Source organism: Scyliorhinus canicula, chromosome 18 (assembly GCF_902713615.1).
Source record: "Scyliorhinus canicula chromosome 18, sScyCan1.1, whole genome shotgun sequence".
Classification (NCBI taxonomy): Eukaryota; Metazoa; Chordata; class Chondrichthyes; order Carcharhiniformes; family Scyliorhinidae; genus Scyliorhinus; species Scyliorhinus canicula.
In genome coordinates this window covers 126,029,162-126,055,542 of record NC_052163.1, presented here as the reverse complement: position 1 = coordinate 126,055,542, position 26,381 = coordinate 126,029,162, and the positions used below count along the sequence as shown (strand labels likewise).

Below are 26,381 nucleotides of genomic sequence, written 5' to 3'. Positions count from 1 at the left end.
GAAATAAATTCTGCCTTTAGATGCATGGGGAGGGGCAGACTTTCTGTACTCTTGACACGGCACGTACTCAAGGGAAATGTTCTGCTAATTGCTTCTTCCCACAATTGACTTTTGCCAAGATCAAGTCTGCTGTTAATAAATGTGAGCAGGTCAGCAGCAGACGTTACTAATATGGTGCCACTTTATTAATAAAGGATCCTGATAACATGAAGAGCCTGTTCAATTGAGCTTAGCTCATCAGTTACGGCAGAGTGTCTTTATAAAAGTCAAACCCTCAACCTCTAAGACATATGTACACTGGTGCTATTTTTTCTCATTTGCTTGTCTGTACAACTCTGTTCACTTAAACATTATTAGCTTCTTTGCCCAATCTGTCCAAAGCCATTCAAGCACATCCACTGTCTGAATCCAGTTAAAAGTATAATTATGAAATTTATGATTTGTTCCATAACCATTACCTACTTGGATGCATACAAACTGGCCCAATCTAACTGATATTTTGCAAGCTCTTTTAAGTGTGGCTATATCCTTGTCAATTGATCAATTACAATGGTTGCAAATATAATTGACTCATATTCGCATATCATTTACAGAAAACGTTTTCAGTATAGTATGATGCTCTGAAGGAGATAACTCTTCACACAGCAGCAGGCCATTCAGCCTGTTGAGCCTATTCTACATTCATCCTAGAAGTCCTAGAAGAAATTAAAATTAAATGAAAATCGCTTATTGTCACAAGTAGGCTTCAAATTAAGTTACTGTGAAAAGCCCCTAGTCGCCACATTCCACCTTGGTTCCATAATCCAGAACATCCTTCCCTGACAAGAATATATCTATCTCAACTTTTAAAACTTTTGTTGACCTTGCTCCAACAACCTTTTGGGGAAAAATGTTACATTACATTTACTTAGGCACCTTCCGTAATGAATATGGACAAAGATTTGCGTACAGAAAAAGTGGGCAGAAAAGCGCACGCAAATGTATATTTTAATGTTGTAAATGCTTCAGTCTTTTAAACCAAATTTGCTGTTTTTTGAAAGTTCAGCATGTTCCAGTACTTATTGTATGTGATGTAGAAGAACATTTTCTAACTTTGTCTATCGCTACAATCCATTGGCTTTAATTCATTATTCACTGTGACTTTCAATCCCACATTCGCTCTACATAATTATTCTATCTAATATTTTCTCAACCACTATTCAGAGAATACAATGGGAATATGCTCAGTTGTGAATAAACGCCTTTGGTTAAAAGTATAATCAATGGGGTACTTTCCACATAAATACCTTTGAGATATTGGAGGATTATTTGGCCATTTGGGGAAGAACCCAGGCAATAACTGGCCTCAGTGCTCAAAGGACTGTCAGGTCTGGGAGAAAATGGGAATAAAGGAAACATTGTTAATAGTCAGAATTCACTGGCCGTTGCAATTCACTTTTCCTGCTGGCAGCACGGAGCAAGGCGTACAAGTTCCTCAATGCGGCACAGGAGGTTCTGATGGAGGAGACCCAGGGATAAGGATGTCTGTCCCAAAGGGGCAAAGGATACCACCTGACTGTGCAGTCCCTCTTTCCTGCATCAACTGGTCCTGCCATTCCTGACCTATGTCCACTTCCCATTTCTTGCCTAGACAAAGGGAAAGCCAGCCCCAATGAGCCCCCCCATATCCCTGGATATTCACATAAGATGACAAACAGATGAAATAGCACAACACTTCGGGCCGGATTTTCCTGTGTTGCTAGTGGCTGGCCTCGTGCCAAGGGAGACCAGAAAATCCAGTGTGCGACCAAAGTAAGTTTTCCCCCGGGGCAGAAATGGTGCAATTTCCCCCTCCCGGCTTCCATGGCAGGTTGGGTTGCTCACCGTGTCATGTTGAGAACTGTATTTGCATGCCTCTGCATTTCATGAATGCTCATTAAACACCTGTCTCGTTGGAATCACACCCACTCCAAAACTAATGTCTACACCAGTGGCTAATTAGACCAGTGTTAATCACAACTGAATATAACATAAACCTAGTGAACTACACTTCATTAGCCCGTGCAGCGGTCGCCTATTTCTCACTGTGCTGCTGTCGAGGCTGCTCCAATTCCATTACCATAGCTGCTCAGGCAAGACCAGCAGAAAGGGAAGATTGTGGGGTGGGTGGGGTGCGGTTCACTGGTGCACAGGGGAAAAGGGTTGGACAGAGCCACGTGACTGGGGGAGTTAAAGGAAGAGGGAGTGGATACGTTTGAGGCAGTCTGGGGCAGTGTGCACCATGTAGTCGGGCCCTGATAGCAAAGTCAGTCCTGGGGCAGTGTGCTCTCTGCTATAAGGCTATTGTGAGCAGTTTTGGGCCCCGTATCTAATGAAGGATGTGCTGCCTTGGAAAGGGTCCAAAGGAGGTTCACAAGAATGATCTCTGGAATAAAGAACTTGTCGTATGAGGAACGGTTGAGGACTCTGGGTCTGTACTCGTTGGAGTTTAGAAGGATGAGGGGAGATTCTATTTAAACTTCCAGGATACTGCGAGGCCCAATTCTGCTCCTATGTCTTCTGGTCTTATGGCCTGGTACGTATGTCTTTGACCCATTCCAAGGAGGAGGATTGTGTGTGTCGATCACGCACAGCATGGTTTGCAGGGCGTGGTCAGTTCCTCATTCTAGTCCTGGGGGTTGACGGGTTGATGCTGAGTGGCTGATTGCACAGGGGAGTCATCAGCAGCCTGTAAATAGGGAACTGGTAACCGAGAGAGGGGGACTCAGTGATCTCATGATGGGGTGGTTTTGGTAGATCACTGTGCACAGGGCCTCAAGGTGAGGAGGGGTGAGTTGACATGGGGCATGGGGACATCCACAGAAAATGGTTCCGGGAGAAGAACAGGGATGTTTACAAGAATAACAATTGGCTCCGGGGTTAAAGGGAGAAGCAGGAGAGTGATTGGAGGGAGGGAAAGTTGTGCATGATGCTCTTCCAGGGCGATAGGAGGAACCTGGGCGGTGATGGTGGGGTTTGGAAGCTGGTCTCAAGTTGAAGATGCATTTCAGATGTCTGCACAGGCCAGGCGGCACTCAGGCGGCACTCAGTACTCTCCCCAGAGAGTGTCCCATATTACCATGGTTTGCTTCACTCATTGTGAAGGCAAATATGCAATGGTACGGCCTTTTCAAGCATCACACCAACACTTCACTGCCTTTGGCAGCCTTCAAGGGGCAGGAGAAGCACTGCAAAGCTCATTGCACTCTTGGCAAAAGCCTGGAGCATCGCAAGTCACCTCAAGGAGGAACATCATCAATGTTTGGCTCTTACCTAACCAGCTGATATCAATGCCAACTGTGGCATCTGTCTACCAGCCATCCTCACACTGAGATCATTCTTTAGGAGGCTGTGATCTGTCACTCTCAGCCATGCATGCCTTTGTGTGCAGAAAGAGAGATTCAACAGCACTATTCCCTGATCATCGACAAGCACTCTTGACCCAGCCTTCACCTGGAGCTTCCCAAGTGCCCGTCCAGCATTGCCTTGGCATCTGGGAGTGAGGTGGCCCAATCAATCTAGGCACAGAAATTAAGTATTACCCAGTAACTTCATTGGTAGAACGTGCATCAGATGTATTGGATCTCTACTCTGATCCAATTTGAAGCCTCCATTCCAGCTGTTTAAGATAGACAGGAAGACACCCGGTGCATTGATGTCACCGTCATGATCGGAACGCCATGTCAATTGCCCTTCAGAGAGCTGGCTTAGCGATTCTGTCAAGGAATATTAGCCAGGCCTACAGGGGAAAACAAATATCCTCCCATGTAATAGACAGATATCATGAGGCTAGACACATACCTATACATCACATCATCATGGCTATCTAGCAGACATTTCAGGTCTGCATCATGCAGGTGGAAAGTGGAGATAATATAGGGGTAATATCTAACCAGGTGCACTGTCATGACGTCACATCAAAGGTTGCCATGAACAACTAAGGTCCACAATTATTATGTAAAATGTAACACACACCCAAGCCTAACAGACATTTCATAGGGTGGTTACATGTGGTGGCACAGTGGCACAGTGGTTAGCACTGCTGCTTCATAGTGCCAAGGACACTGGTTCAATTCCGGCCTTAGGTGACTGTGGAGATTGTACGTTCTCCCCATGTCTCCGTGGGTTTCCTCCGGGTGTTCCGGTTTTCTCCCACAGTCCAAAGATGTGCAGGTTAGGTGGATTAGCCATGTTAAATTACTCATTAGTGTCCAAAGATGTGTCGGTTAGGTGCGGTTATAGGGTTACGGAGATAGAGCGGGGGAATGGGCCTAGGTTGGGTGCTCTTTCAGAGAGTTGATGCAGACTCGATGGACCGAATGGCCTCCTTATGCACTGTAGGAATTCTATGGAGGCCATTGAGAAATGCACCAGGTTGGAGTAACTCCAGTGCAGGTTTCCATTAAAACCTATAACATCAGTAGAAACTTCAGTGCAGCAACATTATGAGAATAAACAAAACTGCTAAATCTATGCTCATGACGCCACATTATATGATCCTCTGACACAAGTCTAAGATATGAATTGCCCATCCATCATGGTGAGAGAGAAACTGGCTTCATATCACTGCTGTGGACATAGAGGCAACTTACTGAACTGGGATTGAGTGAAGCACCATCGACATGGGGGACACAATGGGAAATAAGTGACATTTGGATGATCTCAGCACATTGCATTAGGTTAAAGAACCATTAATTACATGAGACTTTCAGAAAAGCGTAGTATATTTACAGGTGTACAAAGTATATACAGTGACTGAACACCCCTGCCATGATTGTGCTTTCCGCTTTTCTTACACCACCAACACGCCTAGGTGCATCCCTGACATCCACAGCTTGCTTATTGCTGTGCAGTGTTAATTATAGTAACCTTGGTTCTCCCCGTGTGTGCGTGGGTTTCCTCCGGGTGCTCCGGTTTCCTCACATAGTCCAAAGATGTGCAGGTTAGGTGGATTGGCCATGATCAATTGCCTTGGCAGAGGCGAAGCCTGGAGGATCCCGCCCGCTTTGGGACTCTTGCTGCGGGGCAGGTGTGACCTCCTTGGCCTGGACAGCAGGAGTTGCTGGACGCAGGCAAAGGGGATTTGCAGCCGCATTAGCTACCCACCATATTGATAGAGAAACTGGCTTTGTTCATTTCGCTGCTGTGGACATAATAATCACTTATTGTCACGAGTAGGCTTCAATGAAGTTACTATGAAAAGTTCCTAGTCGCCACATTCCTGTGCCTGTTTGGGGAGGCCGGTACAGGAATTGAACCGTGCTGCTGCCTTATTCTGCATTACAAGCCAGCTATTTAGCCCAGTGTGCTAAACCAGCCCCTATGGGCGCAGGACATAAAGTCCTGCATGGATTGTCATGCGGTGTCTGGTTGGCACTCAACCTTTCTGTGGGTGCCCGTGGACCCCTCCCTGACTCCTTGAGAAGAACCGGTTCCTGCAGGGGGATCATGGTGCCCCACCTCCCTCTTGCACAGCCACAGATGTTTCCTGCTATTGACGAGAGCAACGTCAGAGCGCATATCTGACATAAACTGCTGGACCAGAGTCTCCATTCTGGTAACTACCATTCCAGTGGTGACCTTGATGTGCTCACATGTTGCTGCAATGACATCAGACAAAATGTGGTCAGACTTCTCGTTCCTCTGTCCTCATCTGGTGATGGCCTCTGCCAACCCTACCCACCGTATCCCTGCCTGTCTTTGGAGATCCAACATCTCTCTGAGGGCTGATTCCAGAGGGTCATCATCAGACTTGGATTCAGCAGGAGTCTGGTCTCCAGCAGTTTTCCAAGTGTTGGTGACCTTGGCAGCACATCTAGAAACTTCCATAGACTCTTTGGCAAGGCTTCACCAACACTTGAGCAATATATATTCAGGAAATTCTCAGAGGACTTCGCCTACAAAGACTTTCCGCTCTGCAGACTAAGTGCAGTGGTGGGCAGGAAGGTTGGCATGACTCCTGCTGGCCAGCAGGATGGGTTGTCATGCATTGTTGGGGGTGCAGGTGAATGCAGAGACAGCTGGACATTTAGTGGGTCCTTAGGATCCTTACCTGAGGTGATCTGGGGCTCCGGCTGATGGATTGGCTGGGGGTGCATCTTTGCCTTTTCATGCTGGTGGCTGCAATAAAAAAAGAGATAATTAATGATTGGCTGGATAGTCACCTCCATTAAAGAACACCCCCTGTTTCTGACAGTGGGAGAAGTGTGTTATTTGGACCCTCACTGGCTTGTTGGGAGATGCCGATCTCGCCTTGGTACAGGAATGGTCCGCAACCCCATCAACCAGCTTTGCCGTGTGCTCCTCAAAGGGGGTGAGTGTCCTGAGCTACGGCAACCACCTCTGGTCTGGTAAGCCTCCCTCTTGTTGTGGGTGACCTGCTCCTGTATAAAGACAAATGGGCAGACAGTGAGCAGAATGGATTCCAAAGTAGATGATTAGCACGCCTGCTTTCTTTGTGTGCTGAGGGGACCTGTGTAAGGGCTGAAGACTCGAATTGTGCAAGATGTTACACGAGATGAAGATGGCCTACTCCTGCTCGTAGCTTCTATGGGCGGGATTCTGTGATCCTGAGGCTACGTGTTGACGTCGCGTTTCTCGACGGCATCAACACAGACTCAGGATCAGCAATTCTGGCCCCTATAGGGGGCCAGCACGGCACTGGAGCGGTTCACGCTGCTCCAGCTGCTGATCCCGGCGTCAACTGGGCGCTGCAGGGTCCGCACATGCACAGTGGCACTGGCGCCAACCCATGCATGCGCAGTGGCTCCCTTCAACGCGCCGGCCCCAAGGCAACATGGTGCAGGGCTACAGGGGCCGGCGCGGAAGAAAGGCGGCCCCCAGCCAGAGAAGTCAGCCCACCAATCGGTGGGCCCCGATTGTGGGCCAAGCCACATTGGAGACCCCCCGGGGTCAGACGCCCCCCCCACGCCACCCCCCCACCCCCCAACCCCCACCCACCTCCCTGCCACAGGGGTTCTCTGGCCCGGCCCCGGGCTGAGAGAATCCCGCCCTATGTTTCTATGTAAAAGCGCGTGTAAGAGAATCAATGAAGCACGGTAGCATTGTGGTTAGCACAATCGCTTTACAGCTCCAGGGTCACAGGTTCGATTCCGGCTTGGGTCACTGTCTGTGCTGAGTCTGCACATCCTCCCCGTGTGTGCGTGGGTTTCCTCCGGGTGCTCCGATTTCCTCCCACAGTCCAAAGATGCGCAGGTTAGGTGGATTGGCCATGATAAATTTCCCTTAGTGTCCAAAATTGCCCTTGGTGTTGGGTGGGGTTACTGGGTTATGGGGATAGGGTGGAGGTGTTAACCTTGTGTAGGGTGCTCTTTCCAGGAGCTGGTGCAGACTCGATGGGCTGAATGGCCTCCTTCTGCACTGTAAATTCTATTTTTTTTTAAATGATGTCCCTTCTGCTGGTGGTGTGATTCACTGTGTTGAAGATTGCATCAGTGAATTAAATGACGAGGGATAGCTGCTTTACTGAACAAAGATCTGACTGCAAGGACAACACCAAGTTTCCTCACATTGTCTGCTGCTTATCATTCTATTAGAAACTTTACAGCAAAAGTACAGTCGTGCATTTGCACCCACCGTGTCTTGGCGCACATTTCTGTGCATTGGTATTGAGCAACTGTGTTCATAAATCAGTGGTGTGGAGCATCATTGTGTGGAACTGAATCAATAGGACAAAATGTTTACGCGTTTCCAGTGCGTACGATCAATTTAACAAGGATAAAACGGCCATCTATCAGCCATGAAGTGAAAATAATGAAGAGGCCGTTTCCTCCTTTGTGAACAGAAAAGTAAAAACCTTGGCGCTCTCAACTGAATTGTTTCTTTACATGTTTTTAACCAGTGTGCCAATTATTCACTCATTGACACCTCTCTGAGTCTCACTTGCTCTCTTCCTTTAAGACAGTCCTAAAACTTTCCTCTTTGACTAAGCTTTTGGTCTTCTGACCTGGGTTTAATACAGCAGGTCATGGTAGAAACCATGGCGGCTTGGGCCCCACATCAGTCTCCCAAGGCAAAACCTCCCCGATTAAGTCCTTGGACAGGTGGCATCGATGCAGATGTGGAATTTCAGGCTACCCGCAATTGACACCCATTCTCCTCGAACTCACTGAAATTCAGCCCCTCCATTGCATATTAGAACTGACCCTCTTGTTTTGCATCAGCACCCAGTCTCACTATAAATGGGGTAAAATGCTGCTGGGGGTTTACCTTCTCGAGATCAATTCAAATTGTTAAAGCAACAGAGGTCTCTTCTCTTTTAATAATAACATCGCCTGAAGTAATGCGACAATGTTAAAACACCACAGAAAATGGATACCAGCCTTTTAAATGAAACTTAAGATAGTTTAAATAATTGAAGAGAAGAACATTGTTTGTTCCCTCACTAGAGAAGCTATAAGCTATGATACGTGAGAAACAAACCTCCCCCTCTCAAGAGGCTGCTTGTGCTGTCACTTCACACCTGCCCTTGTTTTGCAAATATGGAATCATTCACTCATTGCTTTAATGCTGTTGTGTTACACCTTGCTGACAAGCCCAAGACACAGTCCTGGATTATACCCCCCCGCCGCCACAGTATGTGAGGATTACATTAGTTTCCAGCAAATGCTTCCTGACGTTGCATTTAAGGTTGAATGCATTTCCACTAACAACGTTGCAAACTGTAAAATAAAATTCAAGTTGTCAAGGGCCACAGATCCATCACATGTAACAAGTCAGTTCATCTAATCAATTGAACATGTGTTCCCAGCAGCTTGATAAATTTGCACATTCTTATCAACACCTGAGTTTAGAAATGACTGCTGACGATATCAGTGGGAAAGTGCTCAATGTAGTCAAATGGCATCCCCTCTGTCCATTATCTTAAAATACTTTTTCAAATAAATGGGTGTTCAAATCTAGGATTGTCAAACAAATACATTATACACTCACAACACAATAGCGATGCTAAGGTCGGCTAATTTCCAAAATATAACCATTTCTGTACTGTATACTTTTATGCAAGTTTATAGCTACAGCTAAGGACTGGGAAATCATGAATATTGCTGGGCTCGATTCAACTAAATGGAAACAAAGTCCCATAGAGAGTGCGATTAGCCGCATGATTCCCAGCGCTTGCAGTGCCAAGAAACATGGGCAGCGCTGGTCGCGGGCCGCTCAACGCAGCTGGCCCGTCAATTCTCTGGTCCAGATAGGCTGAGCGGCCGTAAGAAAAGAGTCGAGACCCTGCCGGCGTCGTTCTAACCTGATCTGGACTGGCGGGACCTCATCGTTGAAGGGTCGGGTCGTGGCCTTTGGTGGGGGGGCTTCCGATGTGACCTGGCCCACAATCGGGGCCCACCAATCGGCCGGCCGGCCTCTATGGCTGGGGGCCTCCTTTCCTACGCGCCGGCCCCTGTAGTCCTGCGCCATGTTGCGCGGGGCCGGCGTGTTGAAGGAGGCCACTGCGCGTGCACGCGTTGGCGTCCGTGCCACTGTGCATGTCCTCATTGCATGGATACCGCGGTGTACAGTTCGTGCCGGGATCTGCAGCTGGAGCTCCGGCGCTGTGCTGGTCCCCTGTAGGGGCCAGAATTGGTACTCCCAGCGGCCCATTCACGCCGTCGTAAAATGTGACGCCGTTTACGATGGCGTGGACACTGTGCCACGGGATTGGAGAATCCCGCCCCACATGTCTATTAAACTCCACTGCCCGGGGACAAAGCCTCGGGGCTATGTCCGAGGACGCACATTGCCCCGTTTTCTACACTGAGGAGATCTGCTCGCCGGAACTCCTCAGTATAGCGAGAGATTGGGACTTCATTTTTAAATGGAGTTCATCCGATGCACCTGACGTGACATCCGACCCCCACCCCTCAAACCCCATCGGACTATGGGAGAATCCCTGGCCACATCCCCCCCCCCCTCCCCCGCCCGCCCCGCCCCGCCCCGGACCCCCAACACCCACGCAAGGCATCCACAGCCTGTTTGCCAGTACACAAAAATTGCCACCTTGGCACCTTGGCAATGCCAGGCTGGCACCCAGATGGCACTGCCAGATTGCCCAGGTGACACCAGTAGTGCCAGGGTACTAGCCTGACCAAAGGGCATGCACCTGGGGGACTCCAATCCCCTGGACGACCCTTCCGGATGCCATTCCGTCTGATCCCCGTTTATGGATATCGGTACTGTATGGCGCTCGCCGAGGTCTCCACAGCAAAGGGATTAGATCCCAACGTCTTGGGTACCTCAGGAATCTGCACATTAAAGTCAGACTAGCTGTCTGGCTCTAATGTGTTAATGTGCTAAAAAGTGATCCCGCTCACAGTGAGCGGGATTTGTTATGCAAGTCTTGCGAGATCCCGGGAGCGGGGTCTCCCGGCTTCTATTGGCCATGCTATGCCGCGGCAAGATGCTTTCTGGGCACAGCGTGGCTTTTGGATCGCGGCCGTTGCAAATATTAGCTAATAATCTTGGTGTGAGGGCCCATGAATGTAATTGGTACCTGCTCGTCCAGAGTAGATTGATAGTCAGAGTTGATCTTCCCCCCAACAACCCCCCCCCCGCCACCCCGGTTTAACCCAAGAAGACTTTGGTTAATTTTAAAATATGAATGAAAATATGGTACGACATATGTAAGCAGTCAATAAATTATATAATGCAGGTTAAACTTGGAGAGAGGAAGCTGCAAATCAGCCTATAGTGCAGAAGGAGGCCATTCAGCCCATCAAGTCTGCACCGCACTTAGGCCCAATCACTGTAATCCCACCTAACCTTTCGACACTAAGGGGCAATTTAGCATGAACAATCCATCTAACCTGCACATCTTTGGGAGGAAACCGGAGCACCGGAGGAAATCCACACAGACACGGGGAGAAAGTGCAAACTCCACACTGACAGTCCCTCAAGGTTGGAATTGAACCCTAGTCCCTGGAATTGTGAGGCAGCAGTGCTAACCATTGTGCCACTGTGCCGCCGTGGAACATTGCTCATTGGGAGCTTGTCGTGGTGAATTAGATATAAAAGTCATGACACATTTTTGATTAGTACATTAATTTCTTTACATCTTCTAACTGAATCTGTCTTTTACTTTTAATCACCGGTTGGCAGTATTTTTACCCCGGCTCCATCTCTTCAGATTCCCTCTCATCTCAGTAAAGTGATGGGTTAAAAATTCCTTGTGTAAAGGATGAAATCTCTTCACTGTTAAGTGGTGGGCTTGCAGAGTTATCTAACCTCGTGACCTGTTGCTGTTGTATTTTGCCTCAGTCAAGATGCATTTATCAGCCTATTGGTGTGTACCATTCAAAAGTCAGCCACAGGTAAAACCCCCACAGGCTCCAGAAATGGTTCCTCACAAGGTTCCCACACAGCCTTGGCAATTATCTTGACAGCAGTTTTGCTGATGTCACTACAGTTGCTTTGATTTAACTGTATTTTAAAACTAATCTAAAATGTCAATCCTATTTCTGCGCAGCAAGTATTTTAAGCAGATTTTTCATACCTTATCTTGACAGGACAGCTGAGAGCACACACATTTTTTTCATCTGTTGTGTTTTCAGATAAAACAGTTCGGGAACCTGAGGAAGGCATTTGTAAAATTTGTTCCGTCTCTCTCCAGTTATTTGACTGAAACACATTCAGGCTAAAATTGCTGCTGCACAGTTGTTTCTTGAGTGAAGTGTTCCCGCGTACAACAGGACATCGCTGGTCTTTATCCAATAGTGAGTGGGGGACCGGCCACACTGAAAGCACAGAAATATTGTTAGGGTTGTTTACGGGTTTTCAGGTTGGGGAAATGGGGGGGGGATTCCATCATTTAGAGGCAATCGGTACCTGATCCAGGGACCAAGCATTGGAGACATCATCTTCTCTTACTAACGACCCCCTTCCCCTGCGATCCCTTCCCCAAAATCCGCATCAAGCCATCACTCACCTGGGGCGTGTTTCTCACTGGTGTCCTACCAGGAGCAACAGACATACCCTCAGTGACGCTACTGAGCAATGCACAGTGTCAAGAAGCAGAGGTAGTTTTAAGTAATCTATGTCGTTAGATATTAGAAATAATGTCTAACTGGGAGCCGGTTTAGCTCACTTGGCTAGACACCTGGTGATGCAGAGCAAGGCCAGCAGCATAGATTCAATTCCTGTACCAGCTGAGGTTATTTATGAAGGACCCGTCTTCTCAACCTTGCCCCTCATCTGAGGTGTGGTGACCCTCAGGTTAAATCAACACTGGTCAGCTCTCCCCCTCAAAGGGGAAAGCAGCCTATGGTCATCTGGAACTATGGCTACTTTACCGTTATTCAAAACAAGGTATAGATTTAAGTGAGTTTAAGATAGTGTTTCTGTGCAAGGTCGGGAAAAACTCTAGTTAGATACATGTTTAAAAATGTGTTTGCATGTATGAGGGTTTTTGGTTTCAGTTAAAATTGTGGCGAGAAAAGTAAACACGTGTTTGGGGAAAGAATGAGATGTTGTTTAGCAACCAGGTGACTCACTTTGGGGCGGTATTCTCCGCTCCCGGGACTAAGTGCCCGCACCATCGTGAACGCCGTTGCGTTTCACGACAGCATGAACAGGTCCCGGGCACAACCTATTCTGGCCCCCACAGGGGGCCATCAGGGCGCTGGAGTGGTTCACGCCACTCCAGCATCCCTACCCGGTGGCAAATGGGTACCGCACCAACCCGCACATGCGCAGTTGGGGCAGCTCAATCCTGCGCATGTGCGCTGGCCCCTCACCAACATGGCACCAGTGTTCTGGGGCCGGCCGCGAAAGGAGGTAGGCCCGGGGGAGAGAGGCCGGCCCACTGATCAGTGAGCCCCAATAGCGGGCCAGACCCCATCGGAGGCCCCCACCGGTGAAGGAGCCCCCCTCCCCCCATCACACGCTGTCACCCCGCAGCATGCCCGCACAGTTCCCACTGGCAGCGACCAGAGGTGGACGATGCCAGCGGGAACCTGTCTTGTCGGAGCGGCCGCTCGGCCCGTCCGGGCCGGAGAATCCCTGCTCGCCGTTTGCGGCAATTCTCCGAGCAGCGCGATTCGGTCGTCACTGGTTTCGGGGGGGGGGAGAATTGCGTGCGGGGGTCAGGGCGGCGTGGCGTGATTCGCGCAGTGCCCCGGCGATTCTCCCACCCAGCGTGCGGGGGGGAAAATACCACCCATAATGTGGGACAGACCTTGTGACTGTATTTTACTTGAATTTATAGCAGGTGGAACTAGAAAGTTAGAGAGAGAGTTAGCTATGAAAACTAGAGAATGAAAAGAGATGTTCCAGGGAGTTTGAAATCAAAGGAACAAACAGAAAATGGAATTGGAACAGGGCAGTGTTCATGGCAGTTAAATACAGAGCTGAAAGGTGAACCAATTGGTTAAGTTGGCTGGTGAGAAGCCAAGATATCTGAATTGAACCTAAGGTTTGTGATATTTTACTGCAGCCTGTGAAGCTGAAATAAATGTGAAGCAATTAATAGCTGGATCTCTGAGAGTTTGTGTGAAAGCTTGGAAGCATTCAAGACAAAGAAACACTGAGAGGAGAGTTGTAAAACCTGGAAGTGGATCCTTGTTGGGAGTAACTGAGGGAAAGAATTGTGAATAGAAGTTTCTAAGGCATGTCTTCTTGAGAGTGGAGTTCTGAATCATTCATGTGGAAGCCGGAGCCCAGTGAGATAAGTTCCACAGTGTAAGATACTTTGGGGGGGGGGGGGGGGGGGATTAAAGGAGAAATCCACAGATGTTTACTGGTTTCAGAGTAGAGTGTGTCTGAACACAGTCCACCTGTGGGCTTAAAGGGACTGTGTGTTTACTGAGAACATTATAGCATAAGGTATATTTTGTAATTGGTGTTATCCTTAAAATCTGTGTGGATTTGTGAAGATGAGTGGGAGTGAAGGATTATTGCATAATCATCAAACTTTTCCTGTTGAATATTTTTTCTTGTTGTTAAAAGCTAATTGGTAGTCCTCTGACTCTGTTCATCCATGTTTTCTAGGGTTCAGTTTGGCCTTGCACTCAGTTAGGAAGAATTACTAACGGATCTGTACTGAAGAGGAATCAGGGCACAGCTTGAGCTTGGTTGGAACTCTCCATGCTTTGGGCCGATACTACCCTTTTTCCAGAATTGGATTTAAATTTCCCAGCTGCCATGGTGAAATTTGAGCTCTTGTACCTGGACTACTAATCCAGCAACATAACCACTATGCTCAGTACTGCCAGCGTAGATTATGTGCTCAAGTCTCAAGTCTGGGGTTAGGCTTGAACCACATCCTCTTGAGTTGGAGCCTCCGACAGCGCATACTGTCTGACATCTCTTACTAACATTTCCTATTCCCTATTTGTACTAGCGTTCAGCTGTGTGGCCAGAGGCCACCACGGTCAGTGGGGGTTGAAGTGACCTGCACCATATTATATTGATGGGGGTCTGTCCTGGGAGTATTTGGTGGGATGGACAGGCAGCAGCTGAAGTTGCCCTGGTAAGAGTATACATGCGGCCGGGGTGGGGGGGGGGGGGGGGGGGGGGGGGGGGGGGGGGGGGGGGGGGGGGGGGGGGGGGGGGGGGGGGATGGTATGTCAGACCCAGGTCGCTGAGCCTCTCGGCCCCCCAACCCAGGGTGATGCCCGCAGTGGTGGAGGCCGGGCCCGCATCATTCCCTGGGGGGAATCCTCCACCCACCCCTGGCTGATTGCCCATTTTCCAAGATGGCTACTCACCTCCTCCGATCCCCACAGCAGCCTCACTTTTTTTGGGGGGGGGGGGGGTTCTCCCTGTTAATGGGATGGAGATTGGCTTTCTTTGGTGATCATTGCGGTGGGATCTGGATCTCACCAACAGGAGTGGGCCGGTTAGATCGGAGACTAATCGGCGTCTGGCGTGGTCCCCGATGTCGGACTCTCCCACGATCCATCCAGCCCGTTTGCATTCACACCCGGCCTAGCCATTAATTCACACCCCTCATTGAGGTGGCCTATTCCTGCCCCTATTATGATCTTCCATTAACCCCGTCTTCCCACTCAGGCATAGGTAAACAGTCTTCAGCACCCTTGAGGGAAGAAAGGAGATTTATCCCCGGTGCCCTGGTCAATATTTATCCCTCAACCAACAACACTGAATCAGGTTATCTAATCATTATGGCACTGCAGGTGGGCGAACTGGCCTTCGTATTTCAACAATGTTCTCAATGAGCTGCCCAAGCGCTTTGGGGACGCCGGGAGGTTGTGAAAGTGAGACTGATCACTCATTGATCACTTTGAAACTGAGTGTTATGGGGAATGCAGCTTAAAGCCTGCTGTGGGTCTGACCTGGGCATTTAATATAAACCCAAAAGAGCAGCTCACCCCCATCGACTCTGTTGCTGGAAATGAGATAGTTTCGCAGACCACGTAAACAACAACAACAAATAACCCCCCACCTCCCTGGGGGGGGGGGGGGGGGGTTGCTGATTACATTTGACGTGACATCTTTTCCAGCCTTCATTACCTAGCAACTTCCCTGGGTGCGTCTGTCTGTTGCCGGGCAACAGGATGATGTTACACCCGCGGTGTGTGTGTAGCCACTTTGCCCAGTGGCGGAGAGGCGGCGCACCCAGCAATGAGGATCAGCGCAGTGTAGCCCAGAGCTGGCTGCCTGGCATCAGCGAGAGGACCCTGCGCTCTCACTCCAGCAGCCAATGGCCCCCAAGAGAGATCCCTCCGTTTGCCCCAAGCCTGGAGATCGGTGAGATAAGTAGAAATGTGACAAATTAACTTTGCTTATTTCCCCTCGTGTGCATGGATTTCAGATGAAACTTGTGCTGTTAACTGTAATCCAGTCTGATGGCATTGGGCAACTAATTTCTCCTTTTAACCTTTTCTTTAGTTTGTTTTGTTGGGGGGGGGGGGGGCGCATTTAAAGCTCCTCACCTGGAATTAGGTTATCATGTGTGAAAGAGAAATTGTTTTTTTTAATTTACAGCACCCAATTCATTTTTTTTCCCAATTAAGGGGCAATTTTGCGTTGCCAATCCACCTAGCCTGCCCATCTTTTGGATTTTTGGGGGGCGAAACCCACGCAGACACGGGGAGAATGTGCAAATTACACACAGCGAGTGACCCAGGGCCGGGAGCGAACCTGGGACCTCGGCGGCGTGAGGCAGCAGTGCTAACCCACTGCGCCGCCGTGCAGCCCCGAAAGGGAAATTAATTAGGGGGATCATTTAACATGGGTGATAGCATCTGTCCAGCGTTCAAGGTCAACGGGAAGAATGGATCTTGAGGGCGGCTCACTTGGGTCACTAATGGCCATTCACCGGTGCTCTCTACTTTCTCTATTGTCCGTGCATTTCCCTACAGCTACTGTTCAAGATATGCTTTAAAGCGCCGGACGTTTTAAAGAGACGTAAAACAAAAGAACATAAGAACATAAGAACATAAGAACTAGGAGCAGGAGTAGGCCATCTGGCCCCTCGAGCCTGCTCCGCCATTCAATGAGATCATGGCTGATCTTTTGTGGACTCAGCTCCACTTTCCGGCCCGAACACCATAACCCTTAATCCCTTTATTCTTCAAAAAACTATCTATCTTTACCTTAAAAACATGTAATGAAGGAGCCTCAACTTTTTCTTTAGTTTGTTTTGTTGGGGGGGGCGCATGAACATGAGGTCGAAAGATGTGGGAACTGAGCAATGATGTGTGATGTAAACCATTATATTCTGGGTTCCACTGCAACAGGTGCCTGCATTCTGATGCAAGTTACATCATCTAGCACCCTATTCAGCCAAAAGAACAGAAAGGTGCGATGTAACTGGTTCTGTTGTGAGCTGATTGTTAAGGTAGCTGTGGAACCTTACAAGTGAGTTGCTACTCCAGTGTGCTTATCCAACATCCAATATTGATGAGTTCGAATTTCCTCCAATTAAATATTGATAAGACCAAAGCCATTGTGTTGGGGCCTAGCTCCAAATTCTATTCTAGAGTGGCTCCGACCATCTCCCTGGCAACAGTCGGAGATTAAGCCAGTTATGTTCACAACCTTGGTGTCACCTTGGGAAGATCACCTTCCGACCTCATGTTCATGCCAACTCAAAGACTCCCTTTTTTCTACCTCCATAACATCGCTCGACTTCAGCTCTGCCTCACCTCATCTGCAGCTCAAACCCTCATCCATGCCTTTGTTTCCCTCTGGACGTGACTATTCCAATGGGCTCCTGAAGACTACATTCTGCCCTCTGTAAACTTGACATCATCTGAAATTTCGTCGTGCCTATCGTCACTCACAGCAAGTCACATTCCTCCATCACCCCTCTACTCGCTGCACTACATTGGCTCCCAATCAAGCAATAATTTGCAATAAAATCAATAATTTGCAATAAAATCAATAATTTTAAAATTCTCATCCTTGTTTTCAAATGCCCCCATGGCCTTGCCCCTCCCTATCTCTGTAATCTCCTCCAACCCTACAGGTTCATGAGTTCATTAGTTATAGGAGCAGAATTAGACTATTTGGCCCATCGTGTCTGCTCCGACATTCCATCATGGCTGATCTCATCCTGGCCTTAACTCCACCGACCTGCCCGTTCTCCATAACTTCAACACATTACTAATTAAAAATCTGTCTAGCCCCTCCTTAAATTTACTCACTGTCCCAGCATCCACCGCACTCTGGGGTAACGAATTCCACAGATTCACAATCCTTTGGGAGAAGTAGTTTCTCCTCAACTCTGTTTTAAATTTGCTACCTCTTTTCCCCTAAAACTATGACCTCTCGGTTTAGAATGCCCCACAAGAGGAAGCATCAGCTCCACATCTACTTTATCCAGACCTTTTGTCATCTTGTATACCTCAATTTAATCTTCCCTCATTCTTCTAAACTCCAGAGAGTATCGGCCTAAACTGCTCGATCTCTCCTCATACGACAAACCCCTAGCAGTAGTAAGGATATGGGGCAGAAAATAAATCAGGAGATAGAGATGGGGGACTTCAAAATGCAGGTGGACTGGGAAAATCAGGTTGGTAGCAGATCCGAAGGAAAGGAATTTGTAGAATGTCTAAGATTTTTTTTGGAGCAGCTTGTGACAGAGCATACCAGGGAACAGGCAATTCTGGATTTGGTGATATGTAATGAAGCAAACGTGAAGGAACCTTAAGGGGACAGTGACCACAATATAGTAAAATTCACCCTGAAGTTTGAGGGAGAGGCTGGAATCTGATGTAACGGTGTTACAACTGAATAAAGATAACTACAAAGGCATGAAGGAGGAGCTGACCAGAGTTGATTGGAAAAGGAGCCTAGCAGGGAAGACAGTGGAACAGCAATGGCAGGAGTTTTTAGGGGTTATTCGGGAAGCACAACAGAAATTCATCCCAAAGAGGAGGAAGCATGCTGAGGGGAGAACAAGGGGTCCATGGCTAACATTGAAGTCAGGGACAGCATAAAATCAAAAGAAAAAGCATACAATATGGCAAGGATTATTGGGAAACTAGAGGATTGGGAAGCCTTTAAAAACAAAGGACAATTAAAAAAGCAACAAGGGAGGAAAAGATGAAACATGAGTAGAAGTTAGCTTCTAATATAAAAGAAGATTGCAATTTTTTTTTTCGATATCGGAGAGGTAAGACAGAGGCAAGAATAGACATTGGGCCACTGGAAAATGAAGCTGGAGAAGTAGTAATGGGCAACAAAGAAATGGTCGAGGAAATGTATAGGTACTTCACATCAATTTTCATGGTAGAAGACACCAATGGGAGAGCAGAACTTCAAGAGAGTCGGGGGGATGGCAGCAAGCTGGTGCAGTGGTTAGCACTGCTGTCTCACAGCACCGAGGTCCCAGGTTCGATCCCAGCTCTGGGTCACTGTCTGTGTGGAGTTTGCACATTCTACCCATGTTTGCATTGGTTTCGCCCCCGCAACACAAAGATGTGGATTGGCCACGCTAAGTTGCCCTTTGATTGGAAAAAATGAATTGGGTACTCTAAATTAAAAAAAAACAGAGTCAGGGGGCAGAGGTGAGTGTTGTGGCCATCACTAAGGAGAAGGTGCTGGGGAAGCTGAAAGGTCTGACGGTGGATAAGTCACCTGGACCGGATGGACTACACCCCAGTGTTCTGAAGGAGATAGCTGAGGAGATTATGGAAGCATTGGTGAGGATCTTTCAGGAATCATTGGAGGCAGGGAGTGTCCCAGAGGATCGGAAAATGGTTAATGTAACATCCCTGTTTAGGAGGGGAGGGAGGCAGGAAATGGGAAATTATAGGCCAGTTAGCCTGACTTTGGTTATTGGTAAGGTTTTGGAGTGCATTATTAAGGATGAGATTGCGGATTACTTGGAAGTGCACAGTAAAATAGGGCTGGAAATTGGGCTGAATCAGCACGTCAAGGAGAGGTCAATCCTGACAAATGTATTTGAATTCTTTGAGGAGGTAATGAGGAAGTTACAGAAAGAAGAGCCACTGGACTGGGATTAGATTGGATTTGTTTATTGTCACATGTACCGAGGTACAGTGAAAAGTATTTTTCCGCGAGCAGCTCAACAGATCATTAAGACATAGAACATAGAACATAGAACAGTACAGCACAGAACAGGCCCTTCGGCCCTCGATGTTGTGCCGAGCCATGATCACCCTACTCAAACCCACGTATCCACCCTATACCCGTAACCCAACAACCCCCCCCTTAACCTTACTTTTTAGGACACTACGGGCAATTTAGCATGGCCAATCCACCTAACCCGCACATCTTTGGACTGTGGGAAGAAACCGGAGCACCCGGAGGAAACCCACGCACACACGGGGAGGACGTGCAGACTCCGCACAGACAGTGACCCAGCCGGGAATCGAACCTGGGACCCTGGAGCTGTGAAGCATTTATGCTAACCACTATGCTACCGTGCTGCCCACATGATCTATTTGGATTTCCAGAAGGCCTTTGACAAGGTGCCATACAGGAGGCTGCTACATACGAGAAGAGCCCATGGCGTTAGGGGCAAGGTACTGGCTTGGATAGAGGATTGGCTGACTGGCAGGAGGCAGAGAGTGGGGATAAAGGGGTCTATTTCAGGATGGCAGTGGTCACTAGTGGTGCTCCACAGGGGTCAGTGTTACAAAGAACAAAGAAAATTACAGCACAGGAACAGGCCCTTCGGCCCTTGGGACCACAACTATTCACGATATGCACTAATGATCCGGAAGAAGGAACTGAGGGCATTATTGCTAAGTTTGCAGATGATACAAAGCTATTTAGAGGAACAGGTAGTATTGAGGAAGCAAGGGGGCTGCATCAGGACTTGGACAGGCTAGGGGAGTGGGCAAAGAAGTGGCAGGTGGAATACAAATTAGAAAAGTGTGAGGTTAAGCGCAGAGGTAGGACGAATAGAAGCATAGACTATTTTCTAAACGGGGAAAAACGTTGGCAATCTGAAACACAAAGGGACGTAGGAGTTCTAGTTCACGATTCTCTTAAGGTTAACATGCAGGTTCAGTTGGCAGTTAGGAAGGCAAATACAATGTTAGCATTCATGTCGAGAGGGCTAGAATACAAGAGCAGGGATGTATTGTTGAGGCATTATAACGCTCTATTCAGACCCCATTTGGAGTATTGTGAGCAATTTTGGGCCCCATATCTAAGGAAGGATGTGCTGACCTCGGAAAGGGTCCAGAAGAGGATCACAAGGCTGATCCCAGGAATGAACAGCTTGTCTTATGAGGAACAGCTGAGGACTCTAGGTCTGTACTCAATGGAGTTTAGATGTATGAGGGGGGATCTTTTGAAGCTTACAGAATACTGAGAGGCCTATTCAGGGTGGACAAGGAGAAGATGTTTCCACTAGTAGGAGAAACTAGAACCCAAGGGCACAGGCTCATACTGAAGGGATGATCCTTAAAGCTGAGATGAGGAGAAATTTCTTCATCCAGAGGGTGTGAATTGTGGAACTCATTGCCGCAGAAGGCTGTGGAGGCCAAGTCACCGAGTGTCTTTAAGGCAGAGATAGATAGGTTCTTGATTAATAAGGGGAGAATAAGGGTGGCAAGTGGCACAGTGGTTAGCACTGCAGCCTTTGGCGTTGTGGACCCAGGTTCAAATCTGTGTCACAGTCCGTGTGGAGTTTGCACATCCTCCCCGTGTTTGTGTGGGTTTTGTCCCCACCACCCAAAGATGTGCAGGTTAGGTGGGTTGGCCATGCTAAATTGCCCCTTAATTGGAAAAAAAATGACTGGGCTTTGCTCATTGTGCTAACATTCCCTTTAGTGTTCAACATTATACATTGCTTTATAATGCTCTTGGGAAGCACCTTGGGATGTTTCGTTATGTTAAAGCCGATATATGAATGTATGGGGCGGCACAGTGGCACAGTGGTTAGCACTGCTGATCACAGCGCAAGGGACCCGGATTCAATTCTGGCCTTGGGTGACTGTCTGTGTGGCGTTTGCACTTTCACCCCGTGTCTGTGTGGGTTTCCTCCCACAGTCCAAAGAATTGCAGATTAGGTGGATTGGCTATGCTAAATTGCCTTAGTGTCCAAAAATGTGCAGATTAGCTGGAGTTATGGAGATAGTAGGGGGGGGGGGGGGGGGGGGGGGGGGGGGGGGGGGGAGGGGGACGACTAGGTGGGATGCTTTTCCGGAGGGTCAGTGTACACTCAACGGGCCAAAAGGCCTCCTTCTGCACTGTCGGAATTCTATTCTATTGTATATTGCTGTCAATAATATGAAGGATATAATCGGCTTTAAAAAAAATTAATTTGCAATGTCGTCCAGATTATTGAAGTCAGAGAACAGGGGCGCAATTCTCCCAAAGGGAGACAAACAGCCGACGCCGGAGTGAAATCCAGAGGGCGAGATTCTCCCAAAACGGGAGAAATCGTAAGGCTGGCGTCAAACCCGGGCGGTTTGACGCCAGCGCGCCCCTTCCCGACCGGGAACAAATTCTGGTCCCCGGTCGGGGCTAGCAGCCCGACGCCGTAGGCTCCGGCATGACGGGCTTAACGAATATCGTTAAGCCCGCTTGCCGGAGTTAGCGCGGCTGACGCGTCATATGACGTCAGCCGCGCATGCGCGGATTGGAAGACTCCAATCCGCGCATGCGCGGATGACGTCATCGCGTATTTGCGCGAAACCCGCGCATGCGCGGGCCGGGTTGCCCCTCAGCCGCCCCGCGAATGGATACTGCGGGGCGGCGGAAGGAGAAAGAGTGCGCGGGCATCGGGCCCGCTGCCTGCGATCGGTGCCCACCGATCGCGGGCCCATGGCACCCTTGGCACGGCCGTGGTACTGCCGTGCCAATCGGTGCCATGGTTATAAAAAGCGAGTTTGTGACGCCGTTTTTACGAACGGCCAGACCAGGTGTGTTTGCCGTTCGTAAAAACGGCGTAAAGGGCTGGGACTTCGGCCCATCGAACAGCTATGAATCGCTGCCGGCCGTAAAAAAACGGCGGCAGCGATTCGGGTCGGGAGTTGGGCGGGGGGTGGGGGAGAATAGCGGGAGGGCGGGAAAAATGTCGGGAAGGCCCTCCCGCTATTCTCCGACCCGTCGTGGGGGTCGGAGAATTTCGCCCAGAGTGTTTCACTCCGCGTCGGAGGCCGCTCCTCGTCCCCTATTCTCCCTCCCCCCCAGGGGGCTAGGAGCGGCGGTGTGTGAATTCCGCGTGCCGGGACGTGACGCTTGCGTCAAAGCGACGCGCCGGGAATGACGCGGCCGGCGCCGCCGAAGTGACTTCAGCTGCACATGGGCAGGTTGGCCGGCACCAACCCGCGCATGCGCGGTTGCCGTCTTCCCCTCCGCTGCCCCGCAAGACATGGCGGATTGATCTTGCGGGGCAGCGGAGGGAAAAGAGTGCATCGTTTAGAGACGCCGGCCCGACGATCGGTGGGCACCGATCACGGGCTAGACATCTCCTGAGCACGCCCGTGGTGCTCGATCCTCCTGCTGCCCCCCACAGGCCCCACGCTCACCGGTCGCGCGCTGTTCAGGCCGGCAGCGACCAGGTGTGGTTGGCGCCGGCGTGAACCGGTCGGGTTCGGCAGACCGCTTGGCCCATCTGGGCCGGAGAATCGCCGGTCACCGTGAGAAATGGCGAGCGGCAATTCTCCGAGCGGCCTGTCGCAAAACGCGACACGCCATTTTGGGGGGGGGGGGGGGGTGGGAGAATTGCAGGGGGTGCCAGGACGGCGTGGCGTGATTCGCCCGGCACTCCCGCGATTCTCCCACCCGGCGTGGGGTGTGGAGAATCGCACCCCAGATTTCAATTAATAGTACACATGAAGGCAATGTGTGAAAGAAATAAGCCTGGCAAATACGTTTGGTGATAATGGCAGATGAATACTCAACACACACATATGACATTCATTGTGTAATGATTCAACAGAACATCATTAATAAGTTTTTAACATATTGGGTGTGGCATGTAAGCACATCAAGAACTTATCATCAATATTATTTATTAGGCTGTGGAAGCACTACTTGTTAGCACCGTTATTCTTACCCGTATAAAACCTGTATTGTCTTTTGACAGACGATCAAAGCGCAAAGGCAGGAGCAGATCATCTAGAAATACTGGTATGCATCAGAAAAAAACTCAGTTTGTATCTGAAGACTATATAAGTGATTCAGAATCTTTAATTCCCGTACCAGCCTCCCCGAACAGGCGCCGGAATGTGGCGACTTGGGGCTTTTCACAATAACTTCATTGAAGCCTACTTGTGACAATAAGCTATTATTATTATTATTATTATTATTATTATTATTATTATTAATAAAACTTCTGTTGCTGGGCAACAGTGATGCAGTGGTTAGTACTACTGCCTCACAGCGCCGAGGTCCCAGGTTCGACCCCGGCTCTGGGTCACTGTCCGTATGGAGTTTGCACATTCTCCCCGTGTCTGCGTGGGTTTCACCCCCACAACACAAAGATGTGCAGGGTAGGTGAATTGGCCTGCTAAATTGCCCCTTAATTGGAAAAATAAATTGGGTACTCTAAATTTCTGTTGCTAAAGTAAATTATGTTAAAGGTCTGAAATTGAAAAGGTGAAACAATCAGTTGAAGTTTATTAGGTTTACCTGATTGTAAGCATGTTGATGCGCTATGGGAGGCTAACCTACCACTGCTCAGAGTCAGTAGTAACCTCTCGGAACCTGAGAGGCCCTGATTGCAAACCCAGCATCGCTTGGGGCAGTCTGACTCAACTAGTTTTCTGGTACCTGAACAGGCATTGACAGAGGAGAGCGGCAACACATTGCAATTCTATTGCGTAACCGCCCTCCTATCTGGCTGTAACTCCGAACACCAATTCATCTGTAGAAGGGTAGACAGTGAATATCCGTGATCCAGTTGAAACCTTTATCTTTTCTATATCCCAGCCTGACCATTTCGGAGGAAATGGTTAAGCTCAGAGCCCACGCAGCCCGATAATGGCGTCCTTGCACGATACTAAGGCTGGTGCAACAAGCTCCAACAGGAAAGGCTTGATGAGACCATCAATTCACGCGACACGTGGTTAGAAGTGAACAGTGGTTTTAATCGTCTTACAACAGAGCCTGCCTGTGACGAGATGAACTCGAGATGAACTGGCAGCAGGCTCACAGCACTGATCTTTATACTTCTGGCTGGGGGAGGAGCCATGGGCAGAGCCATGGGCGGAGCCAAGGGTGGAGCCCAGTACAAATTCCTCATCTCCCCCTATGGGCAGGCCACGCGATTACACACAATCCGGTACAGAGTACAGGCTCAATACATAGAACATAGAACAGTACAGCACAGAACAGGCCCTCCGGCCCTCGATGTTGTGCCGAGCAATGATCACCCTACTCAAACCCACGTATCCACCCTATACCCGTAACCCAACAACCCCCCCCCCCCTTAACCTTACTTTTTAGGACACTACGGGCAATTTAGCATGGCCAATCCACCTAACCCGCACATCTTTGGACTGTGGGAGGAAACCGGAGCACCCGGAGGAAACCCACGCACACACGGGGAGGACGTGCAGACTCCGCACAGACAGTGACCCAGCCGGGAACCGAACCTGGGACCCTGGAGCTGTGAAGCATTTAAGCTAACCACCATGCTACCGTGCTGCCCTGTGTAAATTACTGAGGTTTATAATTCACCACAAGGCTGAGCTGTAGCATAGTGAACAGATGCATCATAGTTGACAGCAGAGTGTCAATGCCATGTGTAAGAATCCCTCAAAGTTTGGTGGTGAGGTGAACCTCTCCGCACTCTGACGAGCAACCTAATGTGCTGAACAATTTGCTACTACAAATAAGTAATTTTTCTTTGTCTTCCTCACTGGTCTCTACAACCGGTCTGGGACATGCACTGGCCCCATGGCGAACTGCTGCCTTGACCATACTTTCCTAACCTGGCTGCCTGGGTCAATAAACTCTTCTAACTCATCATCTGTGCCTTTTGGAGTTTGACTTCTGTGCTGTTACTGAAAACGATAAAAGTGAGAGACAGTTCACCTTCTAGAGAGTGGTCTCTCCTCCCTCCCCCTCCCCAATCTGTGGGACACCTGCAGGAGACCGAGGGAAAGGAGAATTGGGATAAGTGTTGGGATGTAGCGGCGATATTAAGCATTTGCAGAGCAATGCACCAGCGCGTTGTTACACTTTGGGAGTTAGATAGTTAAGCAGAAAGAGAAGCCAAAGAGGCGATCTGCAAACATATGGCAGAGCTTGGCATCCTACTTGGTCATCTCTGATATGGTGAAACTTCCCTCTACCAATGATACGAAGGATGACCCTTTTCCAGCCCCATCATTGTCTGTAGAGCAGCAGGGGGAAAAATCCTGCCTAAAGCACTCTTCAAAAATCTGCTATTTATGTCTGTAAAGGGCCTGGGCACAGCAATTGCTGCTTTTATAAATGTTATCACATCCTTTGTAAAATCAAGCACAAAGAATGAGGCCCCCACAGTCTTCATAGAAAAACATGCGGCTGGATCCTCCGCACCCTGATACCAAAATCAAGGCTGGCGCCAGTGCACCGATTCTCCGGGCGCCGAAAAGTGGCTTACTCAGAGAGTATGCCGTGCCGCATATCGCCGTGCCATTGCTGGAGGCCCACCCCGCCATTCTCCAACCCCGAACGTCCGATATCCCGATGGCGTGGATCTAACATGGTCCTGCCGGTTGGGATACAAGCATGGCGGCTGCGGACACAGTCCACGGCTGCCCTGGTCGGGGGAGGGCTAATCGGAGGGCAGGTTGGCCGTATACGCAGTCGGGCAATTTTTGGGCGGACGGTCAGTGTCGGGCACGCGGCCGATCGGGAACACCACTTTTTCTTTTAAATTTAGAGTACCCAATTCATTTTTTTCCAATTAAGGGGCAATTTAGCGTGGCCAATCCACCCAACCTGCACATCTTTGGGTTGTGGGGGCGAAATCC

At 49.1% G+C, this 26,381-nt stretch overlaps 2 protein-coding genes across 4 annotated transcripts in view; one reads left to right on the top strand and one right to left on the bottom strand.

Annotated features, from left to right (window-relative positions):
- The window catches only part of LOC119953394 (insulin gene enhancer protein ISL-1-like), a 51,804-nt gene extending 36,374 nt beyond the window's left edge, over positions 1–15,430 (bottom strand). For 2 of the 3 annotated variants that reach the window (XM_038777622.1, XM_038777625.1), the window contains exons 1-5: positions 15,357–15,430; positions 11,522–11,762; positions 6,244–6,401; positions 6,071–6,138; positions 1,287–1,369 (exon numbers count right to left, since the gene is read on the bottom strand). The gene's annotated coding sequence lies outside the window, so the exon portion shown is untranslated. The remainder of the gene's footprint in view (positions 1–1,286; positions 1,370–6,070; positions 6,139–6,243; positions 6,402–11,521; positions 11,763–15,356) is intronic. The other variant, XM_038777623.1, reaches the window with a different exon arrangement.
- A 144-nt stretch (positions 15,431–15,574) lies between these two features.
- The window catches only part of theg (theg spermatid protein), a 72,140-nt gene continuing 61,333 nt past the window's right edge, over positions 15,575–26,381 (top strand). Inside the window, exons 1-2 of the mRNA XM_038777689.1 lie at positions 15,575–15,735; positions 23,504–23,547. Of these exons, the coding sequence (XP_038633617.1) occupies positions 15,689–15,735; positions 23,504–23,547 (91 nt within the window). The 5' untranslated portion in view covers positions 15,575–15,688. The remainder of the gene's footprint in view (positions 15,736–23,503; positions 23,548–26,381) is intronic.